At 43.1% G+C, this 18968-nt stretch overlaps 1 protein-coding gene across 4 annotated transcripts in view; it reads right to left on the bottom strand.

Moving 5' to 3' along the window:
* Nucleotides 1-13213: 13213 nt before the first annotated feature.
* dipk1c (divergent protein kinase domain 1C) overlaps nucleotides 13214-18968 on the bottom strand; it is a 40835-nt gene continuing 35080 nt past the window's right edge. For 3 of the 4 annotated variants that reach the window (XM_086150671.1, XM_086150670.1, XM_086150672.1), the window contains one exon: nucleotides 13214-16699. In XM_086150671.1, coding sequence (XP_086006797.1) covers nucleotides 16493-16699 — 207 coding nt within the window. In that variant the 3' untranslated portion in view covers nucleotides 13214-16492. The remainder of the gene's footprint in view (nucleotides 16700-18968) is intronic. The other variant, XR_015106482.1, reaches the window with a different exon arrangement.

The following is an 18968-nucleotide window of genomic DNA, read 5'->3' as shown; positions in this document are numbered from 1 at the left end:
AATCTCCGTGGATTGGAAAAGTATGTATCCTAATATTGTGAAAAGGCTACTTTTTACACTTGCTTTGAACACTGCGGCTTAAACAATGATGCGGCTGATTTATGGATTTTTGGGGGACTAACAAGCTTCATGCCAGCCAAACATTTAGCCTTGTCTCATCGGACCAATGAAATTACCGTGAAATTGTGAGGCTGCTGGATTCCGAAGCTGAAGAAGATAACGAATGGTTTTAGTGTGCAGGAGGAAGGCCAAGATAGCGATCAGCTGCAGTAGGACAAAGCAGGGATGGAAAATTGATGGACTTCTCCTTGTGTTATTAATTATTAATCTTTTTAATCAGCCGTGTTATAGGCACTGTTTGGAAAAAAGCATTTCAAGTATCCATTCGTGGATGTTACCGATATGTATTTAATTAAACGTTAAACAAAAAGGTTTCTGTGTAAATATATGGACACTTGCGGCTTACAGACCAGTGCGGCCTGTAAATGTACACATATATTTATTTAGTTATTTTTAGCCGGCACGGCCCACATTCATTACATTTTCTACTCTTTATACAATTTTCTAGTATTATTTATTACTGTTATGTTTTTCTTGTAACTCTGGCTCAACAATTTCCTTCAGGATTTCCTTCCTTCAATAGTTTGGAAATTACGGACCTTTCATGAACGCTTACCAGAAAGTGCGGCTTATATTTTGACAATTATTTAATATGTTTGCACAGCATGAGGGTTTTCCAGCTACAGGCATGTTCTCCATCTCCCTTCCACGGTCCAAAAAACAGTTACCAGGTTCGCCAAAGACACTCAGTTGTCCGTAGGTGTGAGAGCGATGTTGAACGGTTGGATGTCTATATGATTGGCCCTATGATTGACAGGTGAACAGTCCAGGTTACCGGACAAAGGATGTTATGATGCTGCTAAGGGGACGCAGCAGATAATTTAACCAATTTCTAAACAAAATACAGACAGTCCTCAACTTACAGCGTTTCATGGTAATGTCGCCAGCTCCAATTTTTTTTTTTTTAATCAAAAAAGCTTTGTTCCGTCATTCCGACATATGGCTTTTGTGACGTGAAAACAAATTTCCCATGGAAACTAGTTTACGGGCGGAGCAGACGGGATAAGTTTCAAATCTTGAATACGTCGTTGCGCTGGTAGGAAGAGGCTTTGTTTGCATTTGCCGGTTGTACGCCATTCTGAATTAAGCTACATTCCCTTTTTTTCGTATGGGTGCTTTTTTTTTTTTTTTTTCTTTTTGGTGTTATGAGAGTTCTGACATATGTTACGCCATAGGAAAGGAATTCCTGAAACCCCTGTAGTTTTATTGTTCTCCCATTATCAGTCAAACAACTTTCCCGCAGCAGTCAGATGATGTCTGTTTCGCTGTGTCGCCCAGAGGACAGGTTGGGTCCTGGAGTCGCACGACCCCCCTTAGAGTCAATTTAAACCCTTCTCAGGGCTTAAATTCCTTGAATGCCAAGAAAATAAACATGTCCAGTCCCACTGGATCAGATTTATCAACAAGAACCATGGGAGTCTTCAAACAACACCTGTCATTGACATTTTGGAAAAATGTCTAATTGAAATGTGTGTTTAACCAAATCGAAACTCCTCGGATTAATTTCCTGAAAAGGACCATCGTAACGGGGATTACTAATGATGGTATTCCTGCATTACTACACTGCCAAAAAAGCAAACAAGATACACTCTAATGGTTTAAGGAGCAGGTTTCTGTTTCAGGGCAAATATGTACACGCAAAACTATTTTGGGAAATATTTTTCACACTCGTATTCAGATTCCTATCAACAAAATTTTACTTTCGTCACCCTCACCCCCAGCACTGCAACACTTTCTGAAGTATGATTACTAGATGTCGGTGATCAAGTTTTCGTGTGTAACAATTGATTTACAATAGACGGAATAAAGTTGTATTTCAGTATAATATTTTCAGAATATTTATATTAATATCAATATCGTGTTTGTGTTTTTAATTTATTTATTTTTTATTCGACAATCCTTTTTTTTTGAGGAGATAATAACTATCATATTTGCCTAGGACGATAAACTCCTCTGAAACCTATTGATAGCCCTTAAAAATACTTTGTAGGAGCTCTTGGAGTGTTTGCTCAGTAAACCTGAAAATTCCCGTCAAACCGCAAAGCAACCACACATACAAGCCCTTTGTTATCTGCTGCGGAGTATGGAAGGGAAAGAGAAAAAAAACAATTTTAAAAGCTGCTGGACAAATTTCAACATGCCTTTTTTTTATTACCTAATTCCAGAAACTTTGTGCGGAGAAGCTGGCGAAGTTTGTAAACGCAGAGATTGATCCAACACAAAGGCCCTTTTGTATCGGTCAGACAGAAAGTCAGAATGATGAACTGTGTGTTTTATAATCTGTGTGTGTGTGTGTGTGTGTGTGTGTGTGTGTGTGTGTGTGTGTGTGTGTGTGTGTGTGTGTGTGTGTGTGTGTGTGTGTGTCTCACAGGGGGCTTTATTGCTTTCTCCTAGAGTTTGCGGTCTGTGTGTAAATCCTGCTCCCCCATCGCTTTAATCCCTAAATCTGCGCGGAGGCTGACGCAGTGCATCCTTGCAAGGTTGGAAAAACGAACAGATTTGAACAAAGGTAAAGATGTTTGCACTTCAGACGTGAAACAAAAGATAAAGCTTTTAGATAAACATTCCAGTCAACACGTGCAGCGACCGCTAAAACAAAGGTGAAAACTAATGAAGTTTTGCACGAGCGCCCACGGATACCATCCTCATTTCAGACTTAACTTTCATTTAATCACTATCGATTCCGCTTATCCTGCACGCAGGCCGGGAGGGAGTGAGGCCTTTCTCGGCTGCCTTTGGGCCAGAAGCGGGTTCACCCCGGACCCGTCACCACCCAAATACAGAGAAATGCAAACTAATCGCTCTCATTCGCACGTTATATTAACTTACAGTGCAACCTCGAACGCCCCTAATCGCGAACAAATAACAAATTAACCGACAGAGTTTTCGACGCACGAACACAAATACAAACATACAAATTGACTCACAGGCTTTCTGTGTTGTGCTGCTGTAGCGGAGTGACAGACGTGTTTGCTACTCCGCGTTGTTTACATTGTTCTCCATTATGTCCTTTTGTAAGGTTGCTTTTTCTGTAAGTTAGCCCTTATTATGGCTTCCTACACAGTCAAAAGGTGCGAGTGATAGCGGTGTTAAGAATTGCAGTCTATCTGAAGAGAGAAATAAGAGCTAAACATGAGAGCGGTGTTGGTGTTGCAGATCACCGTCATAATTCAACCGTCTATACTGTTCTGGAAAACTAAGATGCGCTATCGATGGCTGATGTGGCTAAAAGGGCGACCACATTAACGAAGCCAAGGTCTAAAGTCTACGAAGAAGTAGAAAAGTGATTTTTAGTTTGGGCTGATAAAAGACTGCTTGAGATAGTGTTCGCGAGGATCTCATATGCAAGAAGTCTTTACATTTGCTGATTTAGTGAAGGAAATGCTGAGTACAGGTGCTGGCAAGAAGAGAAAGTACCCCAGAAACACAGTAATAATTAGATTAGCTTTAATTCTTGCCTGTATTTTTGCCAAAAGAACCCCATGAAAAAGTTTCAAAAGGGTACAGTATGTTTTCTGGGGAGCTTGAGAACGGATCGGTGGGATTTTCAATGATTTAAATGGGAAACATCGATTCGGTTCACGAACGTCAAAGAAAAAATTCAATGCGTAGGCTGAGGTTCTGCTGTATTCAAGATTTAAGATTCAAAGTGTCTGTTGTCAAAACCTGCTTCCCTGTACAATGACATTCTTATTTTGCTGTCCACAGTGAAGCCAGTTAGGTAAAAATACCCAAAACAAATTTCATCCTTATTATTGCAACAAGATGTAAACAGTGCAAAGACATGTGTGTATATATATTTGTGTATGTTAACAGGGTTATGAAGTTTCCTGCATGTTTAAATACTACTCACAGTTTCATCATGTGTGAATTATATGTAAATTATTTTTTGACGTTTTTCGAACAAATTGAAGCTGAAGTTCCATACAACCATAAGCTCTCATTCTTTACACCTTTTTTAACTGTCATTAAGGCTCTCGATTTTTGATCCTTTTTTACATTGAACTGATTAATTTATTATTTATTTAAAATTTGGCATTAAGAATCATTAATCGCCTTTCTTTTTCACAGCGAGTGAGAGCATGATGGAAAATCTAATCTGGATAGGTAAATATCACAAACCTCAAAAAAAGCACCTTTAATTAAAAGATGAGTCCACGTAAACTGGGTGTGAACACAGTAAAAAAAAAAAAAATACAAGAAGACTTATCTTGCAATTCGATATGAATCTGTTAATCAATCAGTGAATTGCAATTAATATTTAGTCCAACCAGGAACAAAACCAAAATGTAAAAAAAAGGGTGAATAACAACCTGAAGACCCATTTTGACTTTCATCCTTCTTTCGCGTCCAAAATTAAGGGAGCCCCGACCAGACACGTCTGCACAACAACACGCCCCGGCAGCTTTTGATGAAGAGGTTGCTTCAGCTTCAAGAGAAGACCTTCCTCTCCCTTGTTTCATGTCTCATCCCTCCTTTTCTGTGATGTTGAGCTGATTAGTGCGACCTCCCTCTTTCACCGCCAGCCCTTCGTCGCACTTTCATCCCGTCTTCCGGCTCGAGTTTCCCTTCTTACTTCGTACTTCTGTTCACCCTGACTTCCTCTTCATCTTCTTGTGCCGCCTCCTCTTCCTCCTATTCGGCAAGATTTGAGACTTTTGCTTGGTTAACGTAGTCGCCCCTTTAGCTACATCAGCTGTCTTTAGCGCATCTTTGTTCTTCAGAATTGTACAGACGGTTGATTTAGCCGTGTCGTAAAGCTTGGCGGAATCTGTAACACCAACAATTTTCTCACGTTTATCTTTTATTCCTTTCTTCAGATCGACTGTTATTCTTAACCCCGCTTTCACTAGCAGGAGCCATAAGGAGGCTAAATTTATATTGTAGCACGAGAACTCAACGATGACTGATGTAAACAACGGAGTGGAGTAGCATGCACGACCGCAGCGACGCTACAACGCTGTTTGTCGTTTTTTTTGTTTGTGAATCATGGGTTGATTCAAATGTTCAAAAACTTTGTTTGTTGGCCTATTTGTTCTTGATAAGGGGCGTCCGTAAGGTTCTACTATGTATGTATGTATATATGTGTGTGTGTGTTTATATACATAGCTAAAGGAATTAGCTTCACAATATTATCTTGAGTATCAGCTTGATTTATCTTAACTTTGCCAAAGAACCTCATGAACATAGAGACAGTATTGTCTAAGGATGAGCCAGAAATGATGTAAAGTTACGTAAGAATTGAAAAACGGAGCAATCGCCCGAAAAGACGACCAAATTTAAAAACACCCCCCTCCCAGATCTGCATTCACCGAATCCAGATGCACAGAGGAACCCCCGCCACTTTGAACAGTTTGAACCCCGTGGCGACTTTTTCCCGAATGGAAAGTCCAGCGCGGGGAGAAACGGCTCCGGCTTCGCACAAAGTGAGGCGGAAAATACGGTGAGAGCTGAACTTGGCAGCGGCATCGGAAGTTAAAGAGCCTTAGATATGTAAATTCGCTGCCAAGCGCTCTCTGAGAAGACGTGGTTAATGGCGCCCAGCCTCCCGTCTGGCCTCCGGCTCTTTCCCGCTCGGTGCCAATGCACCAGCAATTTTGTCCGCTGCCTTTCCACTTCCTCCCGGCGTCTCTCCTATTTTTTTTTCCCCCCTCCTGGTCCAGATGACGGAGCCATCATCCCCAGGTTAACTCATCCCACTCTTTTGTCGCCCTCCGTCTTCATCTCCTCTTATTTCCGCGTAAACAGTCAAATGGGTCGGAGGAACAAGGAGCGACTGTCGGGGTCGGACAGAGACGCTTGCATCCCGGGGACACCGCCTTCCCGAAAAAACCCAGGCGAGATGATGGCCTTTCTTTCAATTTGTTTTCCTGTCACTTTGAGGTGCCACCTTTACATCTTGAGAAAATGACATCCTGCTTCGAGGGTCTTTGAAATTTGAAGAGCTGGAAAACCAGCGCGGCGTGCAAGATGCCGATATCGCCTTTCTAGATCGAATGGAATTGTCTCAATTCACGCTTTCACACTCACACACACACACACACACACACGCAAGGCGCAAACTGCACTGCAGGTGTTTTGCTCAAGGGCATTTGGGTATGCATACAGGAAGAACCGCGAATCGACCAACTGAGCTGGAGCCAGCCTAGCTTTAGCTTCAATCCTGCTAAAATTTAAAGTTTACACAATCAAGTGTACAGTCACGACTTCTCATTTTTTATGCATCGCGTGTCAATAACACGAGATGAATTAAATCTGATTTAAATGCACTGTATTTTTTTCAGCGTAAAAAAATACTACTATCTTTATTATTTTAAATTTTGGTTACATATTTTAATCCTGTGTTTCTTTCGTCTTGCCTCCGTTGTTTTTGGTCCAGGGCCTGTGGGTGTTGGTCTGCAGGCCAAAATATATATATACATATATATACAGATTCGCTTCATACTCAAACTCATAACTCGTGTGGGGGGAAAAAAAATGAAAGAGCCAAGTTTAAAAAGCCTCTTCTGAAAGAGAATAAAACCGTTTTGATCTCGCCTTGCAGATGATATGTCAGATATCAAGGTCGGATTCTGTAGACTCTGATGATATCTGCCGTTCTGACAGTCCGGCTCAGGTGCTGCTTGTCTCCCAGCAGGCGGCGAGGAGTCTCCCGCCGGGCGCGCCGCCGTGTCCGTGAAGACGAGTGACTGCTGCGAGGAGCCGGACAATTAAAGCGGATCGAATTGCCTTCCTCGCATCGATCGGCCGTTGGCCTCCCGACCGAAGTCCCCGGTAATTAGAAGGCGCTCCGGCCAGGCGGACGGCCGGCATTTTCTGAGTTTAGCTCGAGAAACATCGTTAAAGGGCTTTTTTATTATTAACCGGACTTGTTGCATCGATTCACCCTCAAGCGTCTCCTCCTCTCCGGGGGGCCAAGACACTCCTTCGTTCTCAAACGCAGCAAAGTTTGACCTTCTTGTCCTGATTCATCAACATTTATTTTTTGATATCACTATTATGGTGTTATGGAGGACCGCTTAAATAAATAGTCAAAAGATGCATAACATTAAGTTAAAACCGGGACATCTTCTCGTATTGTGGATTCTGAAAAAAAATCCACATCTTAAAGGCTTGGTTTCAGCGCCAAAGCCGAAAAAAATCCACATTTTAAAGGCCTGGTTTCAGTGCCAAAGCCGGACGTGACTAACTTCCCAAATACCTGCAAAATATCCATCATCTCAGATCCAGGGAATTAATGGGAAGCAAATGCTTCCTATTTCATCCAAACGCAAAAAAAAACAACGAAAAATGTACATTTCCAAGTGGAGCTTTTGTTTGTCCACCTTACTTTATTTGCTGCGCTATAATCCATCATGTCCAGGTGGAATAGACGTTCCAAGATATATGTTGTTTCTTTTTTTCCCAAGCCATTAAGTCAGGGTTTCGCCACAGACATTTGTCTTTATCCACATTAATCATTGCTGGAGACTGGAGCAAAAAAAAAAAAAAAAAAGTGTTGCAACTTTTCCTGCACTTTTCCTGAAGTGAAAAGACATAACCCAGCTCCTGATCACGAAAAGGGGTTTCACTCCAAGCAAAATAACACGAGGGGATGTGGTGAAGGACAATTTCTGTACCTTTTTTAGAGAACTTTTCCAATCACGGTCCGCGAGGCAGTCAGGGACCCTCGACATTTAACACCAAAAGGACTTCACCGCTAATCTGGTCTGTAGATGTAAATATCGTCATGATCCGTTGCCTTTTCTTTTTACATTTTCAGATTCATTTTTTGGGGTCTTTGTACTCCTTTTTCGATTTTTCCCGAAAAATGTCTTACCCCTGCAAATAAATCATTTTGGTTACGAGTGAATGGCATCTCTTGTATAACACTTTCTTGCAGGCTTACAGTGAGAGCTGCCATTCGGGCGCTAACCAGGCCATGGGAAGCAACTGGAGGTTCAGTGTCTTGCCCAAGGACATGCACGGCTGCCACAAATTACTGGTAATCAGGGAGGACTCAAAAACAAGAGCCTCAGTGTCACTGGTTGCCGGGTCATGGTTCACTCAATCCTCACATCTTCCCCACGCGTCCTGACAAACCTCTATGCATCTGAAGATAGGAGGCTGTTGACTTGAGACTGGAGTGCCAACCTCCATCAGGTTGAATCCCTAAGTATCCCAGCTGGTTCCCTTTGCATCTGGAAACTGGAGTGCGAACCTCCGGTGGGCTGAGTCCCTACGTAGCCTCACCTGTTCCCCATGCATCTGGAGACCTCTGAGCTGAGACCAGAGTGCGAACCCCTGTTGGGATCAGTCCCTACATAGCCTTTCCTGTTCCCTACACATACGGAGGCCATGGACAGGAGAGTGAACCCCCATGAAGTTTAGTATCGCCGCTTGTTCCATGTGCTCTAGGAGACTGGAGTGTGAACACCCGTTGGGTTTAGTCCCTACGTAGCCTCACCTGTCCCCAATGCATCTGGGGACCACTGAGCTGAGACCAGAGTGCAAACACCTGTTAGGGTTAGTCCCTACGTAGCCTTGCCTGTTCCCTACACATACGGAGACCATGGACAGGAGAGTGAACCCCCATGAGGTTTAGTCCCTGAGTATCACCGCTTGTTCTCTGTGCATCAGGAGACTGAAGTGTGAACCCCCATTGGCCTTAGTCCCTACATAGTCTTGCGTGTTCCCGATGCATCTTGGGACCACTGAGCTGAGACCGGACTGCAAACCTGTTGGGCTTAGTCCCTACGCACCCTCACCTGTTCCCTATGCATTTGGAGACCATTGACTGGAGACTAGAGTGCGAACCCCCTTCGGGTTTAGTCCCAGAGTATCCCCTCTTGTTCTCTACCCCTACGGACACCATGGACAGGCGAGTGAACCCCCATCAGGTTTCATCGCCGAGTATCACCATGTGTTCCCCGTGCCTCAGGAGACTGGAACGTGAACCCCCATTGTTCTTAGTCCCTATGTAGTCTCGCCTTTTCCCTATGCATCTGGAGACTGCAGACCAGATACCGGAGTGTGAACTTCTGTCAGATTTAGTCCATAAATATCCCTGCCAGTTCTTTATGCGTGCGAAGACCGCTGACCTGAGATCGGAGTGTGAAGCCCCATCAGGTTCAGTCCTCATGTATCATTTGTTCTTTATGCATCCAAAGATTCTGGAGAGTAGTTTGGAGTAGTCAATAGTCTGGAGACTACTGACTGGAGACCCCTGGTCAGATCAGCAGCATGCAAGATGCCACCGCGCCTTTTGTTCGGGCTGGAGAAAGAACTCTATCCCTGTTTATGATGCAGAGTCTTTGGTCTGTGTGTGGATCTGAGCAGCAACCTGTAAAAGCGCACAGCGCACAGCCACGACTGAGCCGGGAATCAAACCTCCAACGTTCCGATTGGGCGAACTCGCACTCACCCAACTGAGCCACATCGGTAAAATGATAGATGCATTTTATTAGCTCTAAATTTAAGAAAAAAAATGAACCGAGTGATAAATTGGCTAACCATGTTGATGCTCATCTTTTTCTTTCATTCTGCAGGGCCCCCCCAGGCTTTTTTTTTTTTTTTTTTTTCGATCCAAACCGGGAGGAACTCGTCGAGAAAATTACAAGAACGCCTGCTGCGAGACAAATGCCCCGGCCTCCGACGGCTGGTCGGAAGACACGATGAATGTCTGAGAAGGGGAGGTGATTAATTAGGAGTCCTGGAGGAGCCGGGCCCTGATTGATGATGAGGAGCGGGAGATGAAAGCGGCGGCCTGAGGCTCCCCGCCGAGCCTCTGTGATCAAACTCTCAATGTGAGTCGGACGAGCCGCCGCTCTCCTCTGCCTTTTACCCACATGTCACTTATTCTCCGGCTTTGTCAAACTTTTTCCGCTTTTTTTTCAGACAGCGCCGAGAGCCTCAGGCGTTCACCGCGGAGAGTCATTTCAATTTTTTACTTTCTTTCGCTGCAAATTATTATATCCTTTCTAGTTGGTTTAGAGGTGATCTCTATACTTTTTTTTTTTTTTTAATTCTCTTCTCATTTGTCTTCAATTGCCAATTTTGGAAGGTCTTGCAAACGTTTTAGGTGTCTTGGACAGGGATGAAGTGCTGAACTGTAGTTTCCAAAGTCAGTGAGTCACTGACTGAATGTTAAGAAATCTTGTCGGTGAATAATTATTTCCAGATTCCCTCTCTGAGTTAGGCTGAATGAATTACAGAACAGAATCAATACGTTAATACACGAAACAAATTTTACGTTTTTAGATTCTTTCTAGTTGATTTTCAAGGTGGTTTCATAATATATTATTATCTATAAATATAACATATTTCTCTGTCTTTTTTTTTTTTTTTAGATCTTTCTCTCGGTTTTCAGGCATTGCCACTTTTGGATGGTCTTGCAAATTTTTCAGATGTCTGTGCTGAATTGTAATTTCCAGAAGGCCTTCGAGTCTTAATTTCACAGATAGCAGGAAAATATATTTTATTTGATTTATCAATTATTTTGGCATGAGTTAAGTTGGATGAATTACTAACAGAATTATTACATGATTACCCAAAAACACATTTCAGATAAATAAATGTTAAAATTGAGTTTAAAAAGAATAAATATCTTATGATCTTATTAAGCCATAGTTCTTTTATTTTTAGATTACTTTTCCTTTTACATTATTGGCAATAATGGACTATTTCTGTTCATAAAGGTCTCTTAGATTATTATTTTCTCTGTTCTCACCAATGTGGGACGCAGTTGTGGAGGGAAGAAGTTTAGGGACTTGCAAAAAGTTTCCCTGGCATGTTGAACCCTTTGTTTACAAGCCATTCTTAAGGGGTATAGCTAGCATGTAAGCCGTTAACATGCTAAAAAAAAAAAATACAGCTTATATTGTGCAACAATCAACAACGTAATTGTTGGACAGCACCTGGATGCTAACGTAGCAGATCGCTCACATTAAAAGTGGAAGGTGAGCCGCTAGTGTTAGCATCAAACTTGCGACATTAGCCTGAAACGTTCTGCCCCGGTAATGTTAGCAAGATTGTGGGCAAGAACTTTTTTGGTTTGAATGAAGATACATTTCAGGTCAAAAACTACAGTAGCCCCTTCATGACCATCAACGGCGTGCAACCATATTATCTATATCACGTAATATATTACACCATATGGTGTTGGGGTTTATGTTGATGCTCGCAGCTATTGCTCATTAAACAGACGTTTTACCGTCAACCGGGTGTTTTCCTTATCTAAAACGCTACAATATTATGGTTATAATCTCGACTTGATTGAAGGGTCATATAATTAGAAATATTTACATCTCACGATTGAGCTCGGGGAGCTGACGCAGCTGAAATATTTTCTCATTAAAAGCACCTCCGGATGAGTAGCCTGGGGTCGAGGTCTGAAACCAGACTCTTGTCAGGTGGACGGGGGCCCGACCCGGGCCAACAGCAGCCCGAGGCCAACGCAACGTGACACCAAATGTTATTTTGACCCTCTGAACTCCGAGGGGGCGACGGTTATACAGGTCACAACCCCTCCCCGCGCCTCGAGGGACTCTGGGAATGTATCGCATCAGGGATATTGAGGGCTGGTTTGAGAAAAAAAGAAAATACAGCTGAAGTTGGAAAAGAAGGATTTATTTCAAAAGCTGGGTTCTTCTTTAGCATCAAGGAATGATCTAAAAATCAGAACGGTTTTTGAAAGGATTTAATCACAGCCTGTGATACAATTTAAGCACAGAATCATATTAATTAGACAGTTTTATGTTTTTTAGCAGTTATCTTATGACCAACTCAATGTCTGTGATGATATACCTTGTACTACATCGCCTTCAAAAATGGTTTTGTTTTGTACTGGAAAATGACTGGAAAATTATTATTATTACAAATTATTTCAAACAAATAAGCTTACTCTAAAAGCTAAAATAAAAATAAAAAACTACCCAGAATTAATGGGCATAATCTTAGGAATTACCACAAATCGGCAACAGTTGATAGAAATAAATTATATTTTTCTTCAGCTCCGTCGGGCCACTTTCCTGAATAAAATCCTGATCTGTCTAGTGATCAGAACCTGCTGATGTTTCATGCCTCCCACCCAAAACCTCCAGGGGTCCCTAAAACCCTTCTGATTTCATGTCATACACAAACAATACTATATTTATATGTAATGCACGTCTAAAACTGTTGCTTCTTGTCTACAGAATCAGCCGCAGCGCCATCTTGCTGTAACCTGTTCGAGACAACAGGGGGCGCTATTTGCACCATCCAGCCAAAGGTAGGCTGCTTAAGTGAATTTACTTTTTTTGCCCTCATCCGATTGGAATCAGGGTGTAAGAAAAGTCGTTTATGCATTAATGAAACCGACTTTCTGAAACTTGACTTTCTGCGGAATCAATTAATCCAGGGAAGGTTTCGTCCTGGTCCGCAGTTTATCGCCCGTTATGGAGGATGTGCTGAGCGGAGCTGAAATGCTATGTTGGCGGCGAGGAAACGTCTGCAGGGAGCTACAAACTTTACGGCTCGGGATCCGTCTCACCTTCGCATTTCTGCAGAAGCCATTTCAGACTCGGCGCGGAGCTCCAACCTGCTCCGAGCCCGGGACCGTCGGGACGCCCCGCAAGGTGAGGGTTAATCGTCGGAGTGGCTTCGAGCTCCGCTGCCCCCCGAGGCCCCCGCCCCAACCCCGGGTTCAATTAACGAACCTCAGATAACCAGTGGGACGTTAGAAAGTCATTTCACAGGCGGTAAACTCGGGCAAAGAGGAGGGTAAACCTTCCTCCCATCCCAGAAGAGAAGCCGACATTACGTCCCTCTCATCCACGCATCAATAATCCATAATCTCTGTGGTCGCTCAAACACGACCGATATCCCGATCTTCTCTGACAGCGGTCCGAACTTTTAACGTCAGGATGTCTGATGTCCGTCATTCATTTCAACAAACGTCGGAATGTCGCAGGTTATAAAATTGTGTTGCTAAAGAAACAAAATCCATCATTTTCCGAGCACCCAGATCAGGGGTGGGCAATTAGTTTGACTGACGGGCCACATTTCTTATTTAATTTTCATGCACGGGCCAACTTGGTATCATGTATATTGAACAAAAGGAAAATTGCTATTTAAATATGTAAAATCTGTGGCATTTTATTTCAACTTTAAAATCATGAATGATCAAAGAGATGACATTTTGTATGTTGATTGAAAATACTTAAAATTAAATGAAAATATTCAAAGACAATAGTTTGGCGGTAAAATGCCTGATCCAGATGCTAACTTCCGCAAAAGATATTTCAATTCTATATTTCGTGGCTTCATTGGATTGTACATGTAATTTACGGTTTGATTTCATTTTGAGATTATTCAAAATGTTCAATAAATCATATCCCTGAGACATTTTTCCATTTAATTTAAAAACATTTTCACTGAGTTTTATATCAGAATCAGTATCAGACTCGCTTTAATCGCCAAGTATTTCTGCAACTACAAGGAATTAGCTTTGGTTAAAAGGTGTTAACCTGACAACATGTAACAGGTATCAGATACATTTAATAAATTATCATATTTAATTGATTTTTATTTTTATTGTTTGTGATTTTTCACTAATCTAAATGATTTATTGGATACTCATAACTCATTACAGCCAGTTTTTACCATTATTATCATCGTATTATATTATTGTAAAAATGATTATAATTCTAATTATCATTATTCATTCATATTAATATCATTTAAACCCACTTGTCTGTAGAGGTCCAGTTTGGGAATCCACTGTTGTTAAATGGTTGTTGCTCTATGATGGTTACTCTAGAAGCCAGCTTACCTCATCTTTTCCTCTTTATTTCTAAATAGTTGTCCTTTTTCCGAATGTATCACACAGAAAACATTAATAAATGGGTTTGGATTTCTTTAAAAAAGAGTTGGGGAAAGCTCTAAATGATCAAGGGCCTGTTTGAAGAGAAGTTACATAATCTAAACAGAAGCAAATCCCAAAAAGAAAATAAAAAGGAAATAAATGAGAAAGCCCTTTTTAATTTACAAATTATTTCCTGTAAACAATCAGATAGTTTACCATTTTTGCGGTTATTGTAACACAAGAGAAAAACAAAGATGGGATGGATAAATGAAAATACCAGGAAAGCAACTTTTTCTCAGAAAGGCTGCACACAAAGTCCGCCTCAGCTCTAAAAGAGATTTTATTTTTCATCGTAACTGTAAACATGAAAAAAAATGAAATCAACCTCAGTTAACAGAGGAATCCTGGTGGCGGAGGATCTTTTGTTCCTCATCGCTTTTCACAAATATGAGAATGTGAACCTGGCTCGTTGTCGCTGACCTGACCTGCTCATTTGAACACGGACAGGGTTCCGAAGAGAATAAATTTTGCCCAGTTAGCGAAGCAAAAATGGAAGAGTGGTGTTTCAATCGACTTTTAAAATGAAGCTAGATCATTCATGAGCGGACCGTACTGAATAAGTTGAGCAAAAAACATACATACCTAATAATAAAGAGAGAACATATGAATTGGAAATTTGTGCTAAAGAAATGATCAACATGTGATATTTTGAAAAGGCGGTAAGCAGGGCTCTAGAATTTGTACTTAGTTCATTGATAAAATAAAACCCGACAATTACCAACACTGATGAAAAATGCTGCAAAAGTAAAGGACAGGGTGCCAAGAGGGGGACTGCGGCCCTGTGCAAGGAGGTCCAGACTGGCAGAGAAGTATGCTGGAGTGGTGCAGGACTTGTATGACAGCTGCGAGACAGCGGGGAGGCTAGCTCGAGATGTGACAGAGGAGTTAAAGGCGGAGGCGGAAGTGCACGGGGATCAATTTTGAGCCCCTTCTTGTTTGGAGATGGACAGGCCGACAGATGAGGTCAGACAGGAAGTGTGTAACCTTGACATGGACTTGTGATGTTTGCAGATGACATTGTGATCTATGGTGAGAGCAGGGAACAGATTGAGGGAAATCTACAGAGGAGAAGGTATGCTCTCAACTGCCAGACAGGAGGTCTACAGGAAGACCAGAGTGGAGATTGGTGGATGATAAGATAAGATAAACTTTATTGATCCCCATAGGGGAAAATCCTTTAGGAAAAGTAAAGGGAAAGGGATTTTCCCCTATGGAGAGGAAGAAGAAGACAGAAATGTTGAAAAACAGCCTGATTTGTAATAATTTACAATTTTTTTTTTCACCTATCGTGATTCTAATTTCAGGTCTGATTAGCGATGCCGGTGCAGGTTCCTCCAAAAAAAAAAAAAAAAATCAAATTATTGTGGCAGGAAGGAACAACTTGTGGCTCTACTGGGTTTTGTTTTCACCATCGGTTAAAGTGAGGTTTAAAAAAAAAAAAAGAACGACAACTACGACAACATTCATCACAGAGAAATCAGACGGACATAGAAAATGAGGTAAATCACAGCGAACGGATGTCGATTATTCTAATAACCCTCACCTGCGTTCTAAGCTCCAACCTTGCGGGAATCTCAGTGGTACGTTCCTCTCAACTGGACAACTTGGTTTAAATGACTTGGAAAATTCCATCTTCCCCAAAGCCACGTACCAGCAGCACCCGGCTTCTTTTTCATTTTTTAATTTCATTTCTTTTTCATCGTCACAAGTGGCGAAGTGGCTTCAGTTTTTAGCGGAGGGGCGGCGCATTAGCCGAGGCTTCACCTCCCGTCGGTTCTGAACAATCGTCACCTTCTCTGGTGTTCTCAGATCGCCGCCGCCGCCGCCGCCATCGGCTCGACCTCGGAGGTCACCGCCTCTTCGAGACGGCCGGGGGGCTCCGGTGCAGCTGCTCGGCAGGAAATTCGAAACCTCGGACAGAATTCTACAGCAAAAAAGTGATTTTTCCCTTTTTCTCTCTTTCTTTTTTTTTTTTCTCTCCATTCAACAGGCAGGAGAATCTGGGCGCTGCGGGGGGTATTTTATGAATGAATATCCATCCGAAGCGAAACTTTGAAGGGCTCCCAAACCGCCGAGCTGAATTGTCGGGGGCGGCCCGACGTGATGAAATCGGCTGTTGCCATGACGACGGGCCACATCAAGGGGACTGTAAATGTGCTGCGGGGAAAAAAAAAAAAAAAAAAAAAAGGGAAGTGCCGGTCCATCAACCGACTAAACAGGGCGGCTTGTTAAAAGAGGTGACCGAGGAGCGCCGGCGTGGGAACTCCACGGATTGATGGCAGCTTCGATTTACGGAACGGGGACGGAAAACACGGCGGCGGAGGTAAAAGTGTCCCCTCACAGGTAGTATTTGCTTTAGATCCAGATTTTCCCAGAAAGGCTCCGTAATCTCTGTCCAATTCTTTATATTGACTTGTAAGCAAACCTGTAAAATCCAATGTTTTTTTTTTTTTTTGTTTGTTTGTTTTTTTGAGAGTCTCCTCCTCGTCTTCAGAAGTTCAGCGCCGTGTGTGTGTGTTCCCGTGACTCCGAGGCCCTGCCGCCTTCCCCCGAGCTGCCGCTTTCCTGGAGGAGGCGGGTCAGGATGTTGAGGAGGCGGCGGTGGATTTCTCGCCCGCCGTCGTCGTCGCCGTCCCGTCCGTCCTCCGGCCCGCCGTCCTCCTCCGAGCACTCTTGCACCGCTTGCTGCAGCTCCACCTGCCCACACGCACACCACCGAAACGTAACATTGCTAAACGTTAAAAATAAATTTTCCATTATTCTCCTGTGATAAATACTTTTATTGTTCATATTCTCTTGTTTTAAAGGTGCCATATTTTACTCAGTAAGAATTCTATTCATACTCCATCTTTTTCATCAATTCTTTCCCTTATATTTCTCCTGTGGGTTTTATTCTCTGTATGATTTGGCATTTATATTGGGATATTTGACAGATATTATTATTAAGTGACATGAAATTGGAACACCTCTGGTCTTGTTTAAGAGGTAGGAAAACTACAAAAAAAAAAAAAAGTCCATTGCGTTAACAGAAAAAGAAAAAAAAAAATCTTAGCACATCCAAGGTAAACAGTGAGCTCACTGCGGTCGGAGTGTTCGTACAAGAATTATAGAGGTTTTGTGCTGAAAGATCAAAATATACAAATATACCGAACCAGAACTGCAGCTGTTGGTAAAATGAGGTTGATAATGGCCTTTGGGGAAAAAAACTGCTCATAAAGACAACTCTCGCCGTCATTTATTCCAGGAAAACAGATGAAGATCACCAACCGGATCCCCCTCTATCCCTCTTTCTCTCTTTCTTTCTCTTTTTCTCTCTCTCCCTGGCTCCTGGCCTTGACACACCGCTGTTTTCCGATGCTTTCCAGCACGCTGACAATCCCTTGAAGTCAACGTTCTTCAGAACGCGTTGTGTTCACAAGGACCGACGGCTTCCTGTGCAGATAGAATCACGGCGCTGTTATGACGTCACTGCTGCTCCATTTTCAAAGCCCTCAAGGTTGTTTTTTTTTTTTTTTCCAAACAGAAGAATGTACTCTGAAGATCGGAGTTTGTCACATTACCGCGAGGCAACGTTCCTCCTGAACCCGATTCACCCTGGCAGTCTCCACGTTCGTGTCGGAGATGCGCTTAATGGCCCGACCTGAGACGGCAGATCGTCCCGAGCTCACACCCTTGCAGTGGGAGCTAGGATTCAGAGACTGAAATTTGTTAACGCTCATGAACGGTATGCCTGAACGGAAAAAAGAATCCAGACCTGAGGACTACAATTCGAGTCATAGAGGGCGAGTATGGAGCCGGAGGTATCTTTCTATGCAGATGACCTTCTGCTCTACGTTCCACAGGTTGTTGGCCCAACCAGCACCTGAGAAGGGAAGATAGGACCTGGACTAATCACCCTGACAAGAATTCACCATGACCTGGATGACTGAGAACCTCCGCTGACATCTCATGAACTTGTTAGATTGGGTTGTAATGTTATTACCCGGGCGACCCTTCTTCTCCAAATTAATCTTTTATCCACCCGATGGAACTCTAATCCTGCTGGCGTTGGGACCCGAGGCCAATCGGAGCTGGGGCATCTAGACAAGACCGAGCCGCTCTTTGTTCAGGTTTTTTCAGGAAAGGTTGTCCGCGTAGAGACCTGGCCATCACCGTCGACAACACCGTGATAAGGCCAACCACAACTGTGAGAAACCTGGATGTGATCCTCGACAACCAACTGTCATTTTCAGCGAACATCCCAGCAGTCGCACGTTCCTGCAGATTCCTCCTCTACAACATCAGGAAGATTCGCAGAATCTTCACAGAGGATACGGCGTCTGGACTGCTGCAGCTCCCTCCTTGCCGGTGCCCCAGCGGTGACCATCAGGCCTCTGGAGCTTATTCAGAAAGCGGCAGCCCGCCTGGTGTTCAACCGTCCAAAATCCTCCCACACAACTCCACTTCTTATGTCCCTCCACTGGCTCCCGGTAGCCGCCAGCACCAAGTTCAAGTCCCTGGTGCTCGCCTACCGGACAGTGAATGGGACAACCCCGTCTTATCTCCAGGATATGGTCAAGCCACATGTCCCTACCCGTCCCCTCCGATCTGCCACCTCTGGGCGACAGTCCCCCCCATCACTCAGAGCCCCCGGCTGCCGATCGAACCGGTCTGGGCTCTTCTCGGTCTTGGCTCCTCAGTGGTGAAAAAAAACTCCCGAAAAAGGTCAGAACAGCGGGGTCGCTTCCCATCTTTTGGCACGAGCTGAAAACATACCTCTTCACCAACCACTACCCCGCAAAAAAAAAAAAAAAACGAACAAATGGATGGATGGATGGATATGGTTTTGAGATGGCTATTTGATAGAGTGGTCACTTCTGACTTGCGACTACTAGTACTTCGGATCTTCGGTGACTGAATTGCTCTTTTTGTAAGTCGCTTTGGATAAAAGCGTCAAATGACTGTGATCTAATATAATAAGCGAGAG

Source organism: Fistularia commersonii, chromosome 8 (genome assembly GCF_037954325.1).
Source record: "Fistularia commersonii isolate RoL2024-O1a breed Wild chromosome 8, RoL_Fcom_v1.0, whole genome shotgun sequence".
Taxonomy (NCBI): domain Eukaryota; kingdom Metazoa; phylum Chordata; class Actinopteri; order Syngnathiformes; family Fistulariidae; genus Fistularia; species Fistularia commersonii.
Note: the sequence above shows the minus strand (reverse complement) of the source record. Positions and strands in the feature narration are given on the sequence as shown.